Source organism: Triturus cristatus, chromosome 7 (assembly GCF_964204655.1).
Source record: "Triturus cristatus chromosome 7, aTriCri1.1, whole genome shotgun sequence".
Classification (NCBI taxonomy): Eukaryota; Metazoa; Chordata; class Amphibia; order Caudata; family Salamandridae; genus Triturus; species Triturus cristatus.
The window spans coordinates 944235704-944250583 of record NC_140590.1 but is presented as its reverse complement, the minus strand read 5'-3'; the positions used below and the strand labels follow the sequence as shown (position 1 = coordinate 944250583).

The following is a 14880-nucleotide window of genomic DNA, read 5'->3' as shown; positions in this document are numbered from 1 at the left end:
TCGATATGGTTTCAGAAATATTTTTGACTTTTCTACATCTATTCAGTATTCTGCAGCCACCTCGACTATCTTCTCATGTAGATTTTACGCTCTCCATGCTATACTTTTGCACAAAAACAGCAATTCATCATCTCCATATGAACCTAGTCTATCTGACCTTATAGTCCCAATAATCATCTTTTCCAAATTCACTTTCAACTTGCTTACATCTACATTTTGTGGTTCTGTGTTTCTCTTTTCTAATCCTTTTGCCCACTCCTCTAGGTCTTCGGGTGAAAACCCATTAGAATTTCCTACAACTGGAGTGATAATTGGTGTTTTCCTTCTTGTATCTACGGGTATAATTCACTTTGGGGTTTCAGTCACTGTCTCAAAATTTGGGAGATCTAACAATGAAACATTCAAATCACTCTTACTAGCTTGATCATCTAACGTCACTACCTCTTTTCAGGCATTATTCCGTTGGACTGCCACTGTCTGAAGTTTTGGGGTATCTCGTTTATCACCATACAATGGAATAACAGGACCAATTGTTATTGGTACTGTTAATGCTTCAGCATTCAAGCCTAACTGATTTATTTTCTTAATTATTTCTTCTTTTGTCTTGTCCAATACATTCCTTTCCTTCTCTTGTAATTTTCTGGTAACTGTTGGATCATATAAAACCTGTGGAACTAATGGAGTTCCCAACATTGGCACACTTGGAGTGATATCTCTAGCATTTTCTTAATAAGGCGGAGGCCTTTTAACTAAAATATCCTCTAGTAAATCATCATCAGATTCCTCACACCCCATTCCTGTCGCACCTATGTGTTTTGTTTTTTCTTTACATTTACTCCCTACTTGATCTTCAGCCATCAAAACTGGATATAAGCCTTCAGTTACCACAGCTCTTCTCCATCTTTTCATCTGATCTCCTCTAGTATTAAATGGGTATCTAGGCAAGAATCCTCTTCCCACTCCTCTAAAGCTTCATACTGTGTTAATCTAAGATTTGGTTCTAATGAATTCATCTGATTTCTCAAATTCTGTAGAATCCTTACATTGAACGTACCCTTTTCTGGAAACGCTAAAACACCATCACCTTTCGTGTACTCTACCCAATTTTCCAACCATACACAAGTATGATATCCTCGTTCCATCATCATAAAAGAAGCAGGCGTATTAAGAGGTGGCATAAGAATTCCCTCCCTAGTTACTGTATGTTATGTTATGTTATATGGTATTTATAAAGCGCGCAGCTACTCCCAAGAGTGTCCCCACGCTAGAAGAAAAAGACAACATAACAGCAAACAGAACATCACCCTACAGCAGAAATCGGTCAGGTCCTAATGTTGGAAAAGCCATGTTTTGAGTTTCCTCCTGAAAGTAAGGAGGTCCGGTGCCTTTCTAAGAGAGAGAGGTAGGCTATTCCATAGCCGAGAGGCCACCACTTGAAAGGATCTTCCCCCTACCCGGGAGAGCAGGACCTTCAGAGTAGAGGTCAGGAGCTGAGCAGAGGACCTCAAGGTACGTTGAGGTATATAGGGTTGAAATCTTTCTCTAAGGTAGGGGGCTCCAATATTATGAAAACCTTTGAAGACCAAGACTAACGCTTTGAAATGGATTCTTTTCCGCACCAGAAGCCAATGTAGGGAAGACAGAAGATGTGAGTCCTGGGTCCTGTCAAAAAGATGTCCCAGGTCACCACATTCTGGATCACCTGCAATCGGCCAAGTAGGTAACCGGGGAGGCCCAAGTACAGGGAGTTTACATAGTCCAGTCTCGAAACCACCAGGGCCTGGACCACTGTTTTCCTGTAAGAGACTGGGAGCAGGGGGAGAAAGTTCCTCAGCATTCTCATCACCCAAAAACAGGCCCCTGCCACCGATTGGACTTGAGCCTTCATAGAGAGAGCAGCATCCAATTTGACCATCTGATTTTTCACGGTGGTAACTGAAGACGAGGGGGGAGACATGTCCTGCGGCCACCAAGTATGCCATGCTTCACCCAGACGTGAGTCAAAGAAAATAATCTCTGACTTTTCAGAGTTACACTTCAGTTGGTTTTGCCTAAGCCAAGAGAATACCTCGGAGAGGCAAGTGTTGATCACATTGCCTTTAAACTCGGCACCCTTCTCGTACGTGAACAACAATTCAGTGTCGTCCGCATACAACACTATTTTGGCACGTGTTTCTCGGCGAGAAAAGCAAGAGGGGCCATATACAAGTTGAACAATGTTGGACTCAAAATTGAGCCCTGTGGAACACCAACATTCATGGGAGGGATTGGGGCGGTGAAAGGCAGAGACCAGATCGTTTGTGAATGGTTATTTAAAAAGGAGGTGGACCATCTCAATACCGTGCCTCCGATACCGCCCTCCTTAAGTATATGCAGTAATCTATTGTGGGGCACGGTATCAAAGGCCGCGGAAAGGTCCAACAACACCAAAACCGCTTTGCCTCCTCTATCCAGCGTGGCTTTTATTGTTTATTGTTTTTAGCAACTTCTAGCAGGTCCGTTTCCATGCTGAAATTAGCTCTGAAGCCCGACTGGCTCGGGTGCAGAAGATGGTTGGCCTCCATGTAATTTGTGGTGACTGCATTGACATATTTCTCCAAGAACTTGGAGAAGAAAAGCAGGAGGGATATAGGCCTGTAGTTACTGGCGACCTCAGGGTCTGCCGTGGGTTTCTTTAGGAGCGGGACAATTTTGGCGTGTTTCCAGGTTTGCGGCATGTGCCCCTGCCTAAGGGCGGTGTTCAAAATCAAGTTTACTACAGGGTTAATCACCTCTGCAATAGAAGACAGTACTTTTGCTGGACATGGATCAGATGGTGAGCCGAACATGAGAGATTGTATGAGTGCCAGGGATTGCTTCAAAGTAATAGCAGGAAACTTCATGAGGGAGAAATCAGTATTACAACAAGCTTCAGGGGGCGGACCAATTGCTGCCTCAAGCACTGGCGGCTGAACTTCGAAAGAGTCCTAGATGTTTTTAATTTTATCATAGAAGAAACAGGCCATATGACTGGCCCAGTCGCTCGTGGGAACAAACGGGCAACCAATTGCCGTGGGAGGGGAGAAACTTTTTACAATATTAAAAAGTTCTCTGCTTTTATTGCCCACCTGATCGATTTTTGTGGAGAAGAAGAGTTTCTTTCCCTCGCGGACTTTCCTATAATGGTCTTTCAATGCCTGTTTATAAATGGATTTGTCAGTGGGTCTGTAATTCCTCCACCACACTCTTTCAAGGTGTTTGCATGCAGTTTTACTTTTCCTTAGGGCTTCCGTAAACCAAGGGGCAGAAACTCTGTTTAATTTAGCTGCCCTCGAGGTGGAGGGGGCAAGTTCAAGGGCCCGGAGTTGTAGCCAATGCTCTAGGGAGTGCACATCCTTCTCGAGAATGCCACTGAGGGGAATAGGGAAGCGACTCAGAGCGCACTACATCGCCTCTGGCGAGATCAAATGGAAGGGACTAAAACTACTGCTAGCGCAGGTTTTACCCTGTGGTTGGGGCTTGTCTGGCTCCCTACATACTTTAAAACCTATCAAACAGTGGTCCAACCAGGTTAAAGCGAGGGGGGCATCTATTTCAATCCGATTCGATGAGAAGATCTGGTCCAGCTTGTGTACTTTTTCATGGGTGGGAAGACAGACATACGGGGTTAAATTAAGTATGTCGAGGGATTCACGCAACCTCATAGGCTCAGGTTCCAAGGGGTTATCCATATGGATATTCAAATCACCAAGGACCAGGCAGTGACTGTATTTGGCAGCTATGGGAGAAATAGCGTGGCTAATAGACTCCAAAACGTCCCCGCCGGCCCTTGAGGGCGGAAGATTACTACCTCCGCGATTGACTGATGGGCCGAAACGTTCAGAAGGAAGCCCAAGCTCTCTGCCCCCTCTATCCCCATGATCTGTAAAGAAACACAGCTGAGGGAGCTCCTAAAGATTAAGGCCACACCACCTCCTCTCCCCGTGGGACAATCCTTCCTTAGGATCTGATAGCCCGGGGAAATTGCACTAGCAATGGTGGGGTTGGAGGCATCAGTTAGCCATGTTTCAGTTAGAAACAGCAAATCGGGGGTAGAGTCAGCTAACAGTTCATAGAGTTGAAGCTCATGTTTTTTTACTGAGCGTGTATTCAGTAGGAAAGCCTTCAGGTAGTTACCTGCACCACCCTGCTGAATTCTATGTGTACCGGTGTTTGGTTTTACATAGCATTCTCCAGGATTGGGGGAAGTTACCCAGTTGCAGTATTTACACACAAGAGGAGCATTACTCAACTGCATATGGAGGTGTGGCTTGCAGTTCATACATCTAACGATGTCAAGATGGCAATCTCTACCATACCTGATCAAGTTAGGCTGCTCTGGAGGTAAACCGGCAGCATTTCCGGCCCCCTCCGGGTCGCTGACGGGCGCAGACGGGCTTGCCTTAGGTTTGCCTTTGGCGTGCCAGCGGCGCGCTCGCTGCGCACATGCCCGCGTCCCGTTTTAAAGTGCCCAGCGTGCAACAACTAGACCGCACCGTCTTGAAAAAAAATGGGTTTGTCCGTCCAAAAGCCACCCAGAATCAGGATTCGATTCCCCCTCCCTCTCCAATCAATTCCCAGTTTCAACACACTTCAAATTCAAACAACAAAGCTGATTAGAAAATGGGTAAAATTGTTAAAAAGTTTCAGGTCATGTGCAAAATACGCAAAGTTAGCAGCGAGTTCAGCGTGGACATGAAATGTTTACTCAATTACGGGGTCTGGCGCGCTCGCTCAGCGTCCCGTTTTAAAGTGCCCAGCATGCAACAACTAGACCGCACCATATTGAAAAAATATGGTGGTGCCGGTCCAAAAGCCACCCAGAATCAGGGTATGCTTATCCTTTATAAAGACATTTTTAATTTTATTAATCAACTTAATTTTTCCCACCTCCTGTGACTATTTAATTCAACAGGCAAAATTCAGAAACTTTTCCGTATTCTCGCGTATTCTATTTGCTAAAAGCTGTCCTATACCAGCGCGACTCACACCAACAATCCAATTAGAGCTCACTACGCATCTTCCCTCACAACCTATTCTAGTGTGACTCTTGTCTACTGTCCAATCAGAGCTTAGCACATACCCAGCACATACCCACTGGTCTCACCAATGCCAGCGCAGCAGTTTGTGATGTCAGTGTTTACTCTTACTACTGACCCTCCCTTTACAATCTGCTCTTGTTACATGCCCACTGTTTTAACCAATACCAGTGCGGCTCTTTGTGACGTCAGTATGACTCCTGCTACTGACCCTCTCTTTACAAGGTAATACGACAATATTTCTTAACTTTTCTTTATCAAATTTCTTTTAGTAACAACGTAAAACAGCGCTACTCTGTGTGCTCTGCTAAACCAAAGATAGTTTCTTCACTCGCTTCAACAGGAAAAATACTTCCCTACGCTACAAGTAAAAACCACTGTTTACCCTTCACTTAAGCTCGGGGAGGACCTTTTACTCCTCTAGGGATACTCCTCCTTCGTGTAAGGCCAGAGTTTTTCAGGTGGACCCTTCGCTATCATTCACTCTCTACTTTTATACAATATATTCCCTAATATAACACCTACAGCCCTCTGTAGCTTTGAGGTATTATGACAACAGACGAGTAACCTTCTGCAGTATGATTTCCTTACCACACTCTTCTAAATTCCATTTCCGGGATTCCCAGTTAGCTCTGTACCTGTACTTCCCGACAACGTAGAACGCGACACTAACTCTTCAAGTTAAACATATAGATAATAATCAGTAATCAATAATGAAAAAGCAATAATCACCAATCTAATCAATAATAACCATAACTCTGCTACCAGAAAAACTGATCCAGCGGAAATCCCAAGGATGAACACTTTACAGACAACTATTCAACGGGCCCATATACATTTAACCCAAATATTTCATCCACATTCCCTGGCAGATCCACTGGGGTTTGTTTTTGTCACGTTTTATAATTCACTCAGTTCTGATTAGTTAGCTTTCTGTAATCTCAAACAATTTATAACCACATTTTGTAACTAACAAATCTTTCACTGATCAACATTCTTTCCTCTGGTCGATGGACCATTAGTTGAGTTAGTTGATGGTGATATTAACAGCTATCTAACTAGTCATAGATCTTAGTGAAATAACCACAGACTCTGGGTAAGGTTCATAAGTTTTATCTAAATTTTCAGTCATAAATTGAACGCTCACAGATACAAGTTCACAGTGCAAACTCCTTAATTCTTTGCATAGGAGAGAAAATTTCATTTTGCAAACAATCATTAACACAAACCCATTCGGCAAAAAATGCAAAGAGTGGATAGTTGTAGATACAGCAGGTTCAAGATAAATTAAATTTGCAAAGAAATATGCAAATTCAAGACAAACTAATGGTTACCTAATTATGAAATCTGGAAAACCAACCCTCTGGCCAAAGGACTGTTGGAGGTCCCCTGAGTAAGAATCAGGAGACAAAGACTATAGGACAGGAACAGGACAGGACAGGACAAATGCTTACTAAACTTCTTTCTAGAACCCGACGCACCGGGGCGCTTCCCTCTCTTACATTCTCTCCCTCCTCGATGTTCTTCTGGAATCTTATAATCTAATCAGGCTGTCATTTGGATCTGAATCCTCCCAGTCTGCTCTCTCTCTTCTTCTTCTTCTAGCAGCTCTCGCCTCTCTCTGCATCAACTCCTTCTGCACCTCAATTGTTCCGCATCATCATATTCATCATCACTGTTGTTCTGTATCTATCAAGCTTTATCCTAAGTTACTCTATTTATAGTCTTTAATTCAACATGTCCCACCCTCTAAAGTTGCAAATTTCAGTGAAATGCTGCATATACATTGGTCAAGGCAAAGGAAGTTTCATCATACCATGCTGACATATTCATTTTTATCAACTTTCTTATTGTTTTGCAAACCCTTTCCCCTGTAGCTCATTCAAAACTTTAATTCTTATACATGTATTGTTACAATATTTATTAACATCTTAATACAGTCTTCATAGTCGAGAGATACATAGCACCACTTTCCCACGTCGCCTGTCCTTGGCATCTGGCCGCTGTTCAATTCTTCGGTCATCGTGTCACAATCATGGTTCACTAGGCATGGCCGACTCGTTCATCATCCAGATGCCATTTTCTTATTGACATGATTGTATCAGGCCCAAATGCACACTATTGATAAAAGAATCAAAAACAGTTGTTATTTTCTTGAACATATGATCCTCACTGTTCACCACCCACTTCTACTCTATCCCATGTTATTGTTATTTTTCTGAGCAAAAGCATTAACAATAGCAGCCTTCTTTTAAATTCAAGAAAGCAGATGCCAGGCATGTGGTTCCTCAAGACCATGTGTTAGTCCTTCTTGCGCATGCATGAGAGTTTTTCCCTCTCAAAGCGAGTTAGTCACTTTATTACTACGCATTTCTAGTTCGCACATGCGCAATGCATTCCCACACATTAAAGCAAGTTTTAGTCGCGTTGAGATTTTATTTCACAATAATTTAAGCATGCGTAAAGCTATTCTCCCCATATTGGTGTCTAGTGCATATTAATTTCATTCCATTCACAGTCTCAACAGTTAGTAAATGTTAACGAGGATTGCTCCGAGCAAGTTTAGTTTTTCTTGAATCCTTGCTCCATCAAAAGTGTACATCATACATGTTCGTTCAGCGTAAGTGAAATATAATTTTGATATTTAGACACACAGCTTGTCGTGGATGACGCAAACTCATAGGAAATATGCTCACATCGTGGGAGGGGGCTTGGAGGTCCCCTTAACCGGGGGAGTGGAATTAATTGTGAATTCAGTATGAACCTTGAAACTCCCTTGATCAATGCGCAATTACTGGGGAAATTGGTAATTCCAAGTCAAATTTCCTGGCAATTCATCATTCTCCCCTGAAGTTTCACAAATCTTTGGGGAAACATTGGGAGATCCGTGATAACTCCACAGACCTCGTCCTTTCCAATTAGGCTGATACCAGCCACATCTGGAATTATGGGCCTCTGAGAATGACAGCGAATATTGTCTGGTCAATTGGCAAAAAGCACCCCACTGCTATTTTTCTATTCTAAAGTAGGGTAACCTGCAGCTGCACATCCAAATTCATTTGCAAAGGCCATTATTATGCACTCATAACGGTTGCTCTTCTAATGCTTCGCAATAGGCTGTGAATCTGCATATAAACATTGAGCAGGTTACATTATTGACACTAATCCTTTTTATTTTAATTTTAAAATATACACTTGTAAGTATAGCAACACCTTAAATTAGCATCCTTCAGTCAATGCTAAAAATATTTTCTAACTAAATCTAGAATGCAACATACATGCAAACAAATTTGTGCGACCCACAAGAAGTACAAAAAACGAAACTTGTACTGTGCTAGCCCAAACTGAATCAGCGTACACATAATTAATTAGCAGTGTTTTATCTTAATTTTGTGGCTTTAGCAGAGAACTTGTGTATGAAAAAGAAATGCAATATCTAGTTAGATAAAAACATTACTATATACAATGCAGTTCAGTAAGAGAACACAGATGAATTATACTTTTCTTAAATTATATATGAACATTCTTAACGTAAGCATTCCAGAACATTCCCCACATTTCACATCATAGTAAACAACCGCTCTCCATTAATGTGCAACGCACAAGTTCTCTGATCAAGAATTAATTCTCAAAGCCACAGCTATGTACTTGTAAACATAAAAAGTAATGTTTCTACAATTTTAGAAAGAGTTAAATTACCAGTGCCAAAGATAAGCCCTACTTACCATGCATGCCTTTGCATTTCCCAACAGCCTAGAGCAGCAGAACACCAAGCTGGAGTCAGAAATCAAAGAGCTGCACTCTCATCTGGACCTGCAAAGGAAGTGTTATGATATCGGAGAAATTAAAATGAGGAACGCGGAGAGGGCGCGAAGAGACGCTGAGAGGAGGAACGAGATGCTGCAGCGAGAGATGGAGCAGTTCTTTGACACCTTTGGAGATCTGACCAGTGAAGTGAAGAAGACTGCCCGCATTGTCAACAATTTTTGATTGAATGCTTTGTTCTTTAAAGTTATAAGAAATGAGCATGGTCGCAGGCAACAGAATCAAGCTGAAATGTAAAAAAAAATATTTTTTGTATGCTGTAGGAATATTTGATTTGTGAATCAGAAGTGTGAATTTAATATGCTGCAATTCAGAACTTGAATAAAGAAATAAAAAAGTGATTATAAACAATACCTACTGTAGTCGATGTTTCAATAAGTATATATTACGGATACAATAGTCATTACAAATTAGAAATATTTGTGTTAGTAGAGGCAGGCCTTCATCAACAGCAGCAGTCTCGAATAAGCATTTAGCAGTTCTTTAACTTCGGCAACTTCTCAGTATTTTTTTTTTGTGCAATCTTTTTATATAGGGCGAGCTTGACCAGATAAATGTATTGGAGCTGCTCTACATGAGCAACAGTAACATTACACAAGGACACATTCGTTTTTGGTAGGCCTGGGGAGATTACTTGATTTTCCCAGAATCACAGGATGTTGAGCTGACGCCGAGACTCGAACCTGGTTCCCCAGCACCAAAGTCGGCAGCTCTTGCCATTACGCCTCATGGAAACAACCTTTGTGAGCATTCGCCTTTCACAGGCGGAAGTACTTTATTAGTAGCAGCTGCTCCACCACACTGCAGTATCCTCTCACCGTTAGCACCAGTCCATTATCGGCGACCCCTCCTGTTCTGCAGCTGCCTCTCTCACCAGCTGCAAACCACGTCAGTCATTTGTGAGCAGTACTCCTGGGACTAGCTCTAGAATTTAATGGGGCCTCTTAACATAAAAGTAGGAATTCTGCTCTTGGACATTTACATTTACATCCGAGCGTAGACTTCCTACTTTTTGGAATTCACAAACTCCTCAAGGAGTCCACATGGAAAGCTGCGCCAAGCACAGAAGTCCATGTGGAGTCCTTGTGAAATCATGAGATGTTCTTATTGGGAATACATTCCCTCTTTACGGAACTCTATGTGGCAGAAAACTCCGCAAGGGGGAAATGGAAACTCCCCGTGCAAATGCACATCATTTTTGTTTCTTTTTAGGTCAAGCCTAGACAGCGCTTGCGTTGTCTGCAAGACATGTTGTATTGTATTCTATGTGTATTAAAACATTAACTGCATTCTATTGGCTGTTGGCTGTGCGAATCAAAATAGTAGCCTTTATATTGGTGTTGGGTTGTAAAAGTCCCTCCCCTCTCTCCTTCTCGCAATTTTTCTTAGTATTTAGTTTGGCCATCACACTGTGTAGTGTGTGATGGCCCCTGTTTACAGAGACGTGCATCTGTTAGCAATTATCCTTATTGTAACTGTAGTCTGACTTCCATTCTGACCTAAAGAAACTCTGTGGGTTTGTTTCTGTTTCAGCGTGCATCTGTTAGCAATTATCCTTTTCTTAACTGCAGTTTCACTTCATTTCCGGCCTAAAAAAGCCCTGTGCCTTTGTTTACGTTTTAGCGTGCATCTGTTATGAATTATCCTGATGGTAATTGCAGTATGACTTTTATTCCAACATTCAAATTTTAAAATGTTATCAAAAAACCACAGAGCATTTTATTTTACTAATAATAAACATTGCGTGTTATTAATTAAATAATACGGTAGAGAGTTTTTAGTTTCCTTTTCTGTTGACGTTGTCGGGGTTCGTTATCCATTTTGCCAGCGGACATGGGCAGAGATGCTGGAGTCATGTAAGGTGTGGCTGGAAGTAAATCGCAGTGCATATGCACTTGTTTCGGCACCAGCTTTTTAGAGCTAACGATAGTGAGCACCTGCAGGACCCGGGCAAATTAAAGCTGGTTCTCTCGGGCTCATTAATACAACTATGTCAAATATTAAAAAATTATATTAAAAAAACACGGAGCATTTTATTTTAGTAATATTAAGCATTGCGTGTTATTGAAAAATACTGTAGATGATTTTTTTTCCCTTTTCTGTTCACGTTGTCGGGATTGTTTTCCGTTTTGCCAACAGAAATGGGCAGAGATGCCGGAGTCATGTAAGGTGTGGCTGGAAGTAAATTGCCGTGCATATGGACTTGTTTCGGCACCAGCTTTTTAGAGCTAACGACGGTGAGCACCGGCAGGACCCTGGCCAATTAAAGCTGGTGTTATGAAAAAAATATGTTACAGCATTTTTTGTTTCCTTTTCTGTTCACGTTGTTGGGGTTTGTTTTCTGTTTTGTCAGAGGATATGGGCAGAGATGCCTGAGTCATGTAAGGTGTGGCTGGAAGTAAATCGCAGTGCATATGGACTTGTTTCGGCACCAGCTTTTTAGAGCTAACAAGGATGAGCACAGCCAGGACTCGGGCCAATTAAGGCTGGTGTTATTAAAAAATACGGTAGAGCATTTTTAGTTTACTTTTCTGTTGACGTTGTCAGGGTTTGTTTTCCGTTTTGCTAGCGGACATGGTAAGAGATGCTGGAGACATGTAAGTTGTGACTAGAAGTAAATCGCAGTGCATATGGACTTTTTAGAGCTAACGATGGTGAGCACTGGTAGGACCCGGGCCATTTAAAGCTGGTGTTATGAAAAAAATATGTTAGAGCATTTTTACTTTCTTTTTCTGTTGACGTTGTCGGGGTTTGTTGTCCGCTTTTCCAGCGGACATGGGCAGAGATACTGAAGTCATGTAAGATGTGGCTGGAAGTAAATTGCAGTTCATATGCACTTGTTTCGGCACCAGCTTTTTAGAGCTAACGATGGTGAGCACCAGCAGGATGCGGGCCAATTAAAGCTGGTGTTATTAAAAAATACGGTAGAGCATTTTTAGTTTCCTTTTCTGTTGACGTTGTCGGGGTTTGTTTTCCGTTTTGCCAGCGGACATGGTCAGAGATGCTGGAGTCATGTAAGGTATGACTGGAAGTAAATCGCAGTGCATATGCACTTGTTTTGGCACCAGCTTTTTAGAGCTAACGATGGTGAGCACCGGCAGGACCCGGACCAATTAAAGCTGTTGGTGAGATTAATACAACTATACCAAACAGTCAAACTTAAAAATAATATAAAAAACCACAATTTTATTTTACTAATATTAAGCATTGCGTGTTATTAAAAAATACGGTAGATCATTTATTTTTTCCTTTTCTGTTGACGTTGTCGGTGTTTGTTTTCCGTTTTGCTCCCACTGCTCTTTAATACTTTCACTGCTCTTTAATACTTTTTATATACTAAACTCCAATACACGGTGAGCCCAATTGGCACTGCCAATGCTTGTTTTGTTCTTGGGAAAAGTATTTTTCCTCTTGGAGAAACCCCTTCCCTCACACCCCCATCACAGCGATGGGTGATCCATTTCATTTCCGCCCTGGAAAGGGTATTTACACCAGCCCTTGGCTGAAGTAAACATCCAACCATTTCCAGGATGGAAAGGGGAATGCAAGTCGTTTCTGAATCCCCACAATGTACTTGTTTTGTGGGCTTCACAACATTTCAAGGCTAACCACTCACTGGAACGGCCTAATTTCTACTTCTTGAGTAGGATGTATAGGTTTGGAGAACTCTGCACTGCTGGCAGAGATATCCATACCTATAAACGGCTTACCCCTGGCAGGAACCTCTTTGTGAATTCCTACCAAGTGTAACAGAGGTAAATTGGGTCGCAAACTAACATTAATGACCACATTTACCTCTGTGAATAAGCCACGAGTGACCTGTGGATCAGCAGTGTAATGAATGAATGGAGCAAGAGGACAAGGGGTAGCAGCTTCATTGAGAGGATTTTGACAAGTGAATAGGTCAGTTGGTGGGGAAGGGTGACCAGTGAGTGAAGCATAGGGGCCAGTGTGTGAGGCAGCATGCTTTCATTAACGCATAGTGATGGAGGGTGACTAGGGGCTGATGCAGGATGAACAGTGGGTGAGGCAGCGCGACCAGTGACTAATGTGTGGCAGGCAGGCAATGAAAGATTGAAAAGTTACAGAGGAATGCTTAGCAATGAAAGAAGGTCTGGCTAGTAAATAAGGTAGGATGTGCATTGCTTGAGGCAGGATGTCCATTTATTGAGGCAAAATGGGCAGTGAATGAGGGAGAATGACCATTGAATGGGGCCGAAAACAAAGCAGACTGCGGAGCCAATGAGCATGTGTAACTTGTGAAAGAGAAAGGTAGCTACTGAATTAGGTATGTCAGAATTAAGGGATTATTTAGAGATCCGCACAGTTGGAACTGCGAGCTCCCACCCGCTGCACTTTTGGTTTGCCTGCTCATCTAGAGGTGGGGATACCGCTGGGTTTCAAACGGTGAAGCATTCGCCGACTCCATCACTCTAAAACCTATACAACATGGCCTAACACCAAGAGGTGGTAGAGCAGTTTTTGTGATAGAGGCACACACATCTTTTCAGATAGAGGTATTCTATTCATGGATAGTATTCCCAGAATCAAATCCAATAACAAAAGTGATCCACCTGAGGAATATATTCCCTTCGAGGATATTGAAATTCACTCACATACCAGGAGCATGATCTCTGGTTTAAAGGCGCCCTAAAACATTAGAATGCGAGAAATGCGCATGCGCGGGCGTCCGCGCATGCGCATTTGTGGAAGAAGTTGCCGTCAAGCAGGAAGAGGGAGCCCCGGGATGCCGCACTGCAGGTAAGGTATTTTATTTACTTTTAACATTCTTTACATTTTTTTTAAATGAGGGCGGGCAGCTCTGCTTCGCCGCGGCGTGTGCGTAGCGCTGCCTGCTACGCCTACTTCGTAAACGGCGAAGCAGGCAGCGCTAAGTGCACTCCGTGGGCGAAGCGGAGCACGACGCCCAGGCTTATAATTTATGCTGACGGATCAGCACAACCCACTACAGGGAGTAAGCAAGCTTACAGTGCAGCATGCGCAATCGTTAAAGGTCGCATGTGAGATGGTATCTTCAGACCTATGGTCACTAAAACGCAATCCCTAGGAGATTGTATAGCTCAGCGAGCTGAACTACAAGCACTCAAACTGGCACTCGAAAATACGGATCGCGAATTCCCCACACTTATAGTGTGCGATTCCTTTTACTGTGTTCAGTCATATAATGAAAATTTGCAGAATTGGCTTCAAAATGGATTCAAAGATGCAAAAGGTGGCACAATAAAGCATGAAACGCTTTGGATAAACCATTAGCTTGTGTTTACCTGGATCACTGCGGTCCCTTGCAGAGGGATGGTAACTATAAATATATTATGGTCGCAGTGGATTCGTGCTCAAGGTTCCTATGGATGTGGCCTCAGCGCTCGGCTGATGCTCAAACTGTTATAAAATATTTGCAAGTCTTAATCAGCACATACGCAATTGGCACACTACATTCTGACCAGGGGCCTGCGTTTAGCTCTCGGGCTTATGAAGAAGCCATGGCAAGTTTGGGCGTAGCATTGCGGTACTCCTCTCCGTTTCATCCTGAGGGAAATTCTGTTGTGGAAAGGAAAAACTGGGACATAAAGCAGTCTATAACAGCTAGAGTATTAGGTTCGGATGATGGGTGGGTCAAAATTCTTTATGGGATCCAACGCTCTCTAAACAATTTGCCAATAAGTTCTCTAGGGGGGATCACTCCATATGAGGTCCTATTTGGGACAAGGATGTGGGTTCCTGATCTCGAATGTAAAGGCACAGTGGTGGAAAATAAGCCCATTGATATCAAAGATCGTTTGGCTGTTTTACAGGATCTAACTAAGATTGAAACAAAGCAACGTGTTCCTGAAGCCAACCACCACTTGGGAAAAAACAGCCGTCCCAGCAAGGCCTGTCTGGATCCCAAAGCATGGGGATCTAGTCAGAGATAAGATTGCGGACAAGAAGGAATTTGGGCCTTCATACAGACAACCAGTACCTGTCCTAGCTATCCACG

General features: G+C 42.7%; 1 protein-coding gene across 1 annotated transcript in view; it reads left to right on the top strand.

Annotated features, from left to right (window-relative positions):
* Window positions 1-9235, top strand: part of LOC146810891 (rho GTPase-activating protein 24-like) — a 220790-nt gene extending 211555 nt beyond the window's left edge. The window contains exon 8 of the mRNA XM_085614458.1: window positions 8810-9235. Within this exon, the coding sequence (XP_085470584.1) occupies window positions 8810-9047 (238 nt within the window). The 3' untranslated portion in view covers window positions 9048-9235. The remainder of the gene's footprint in view (window positions 1-8809) is intronic.
* Window positions 9236-14880: the final 5645 nt, after the last annotated feature.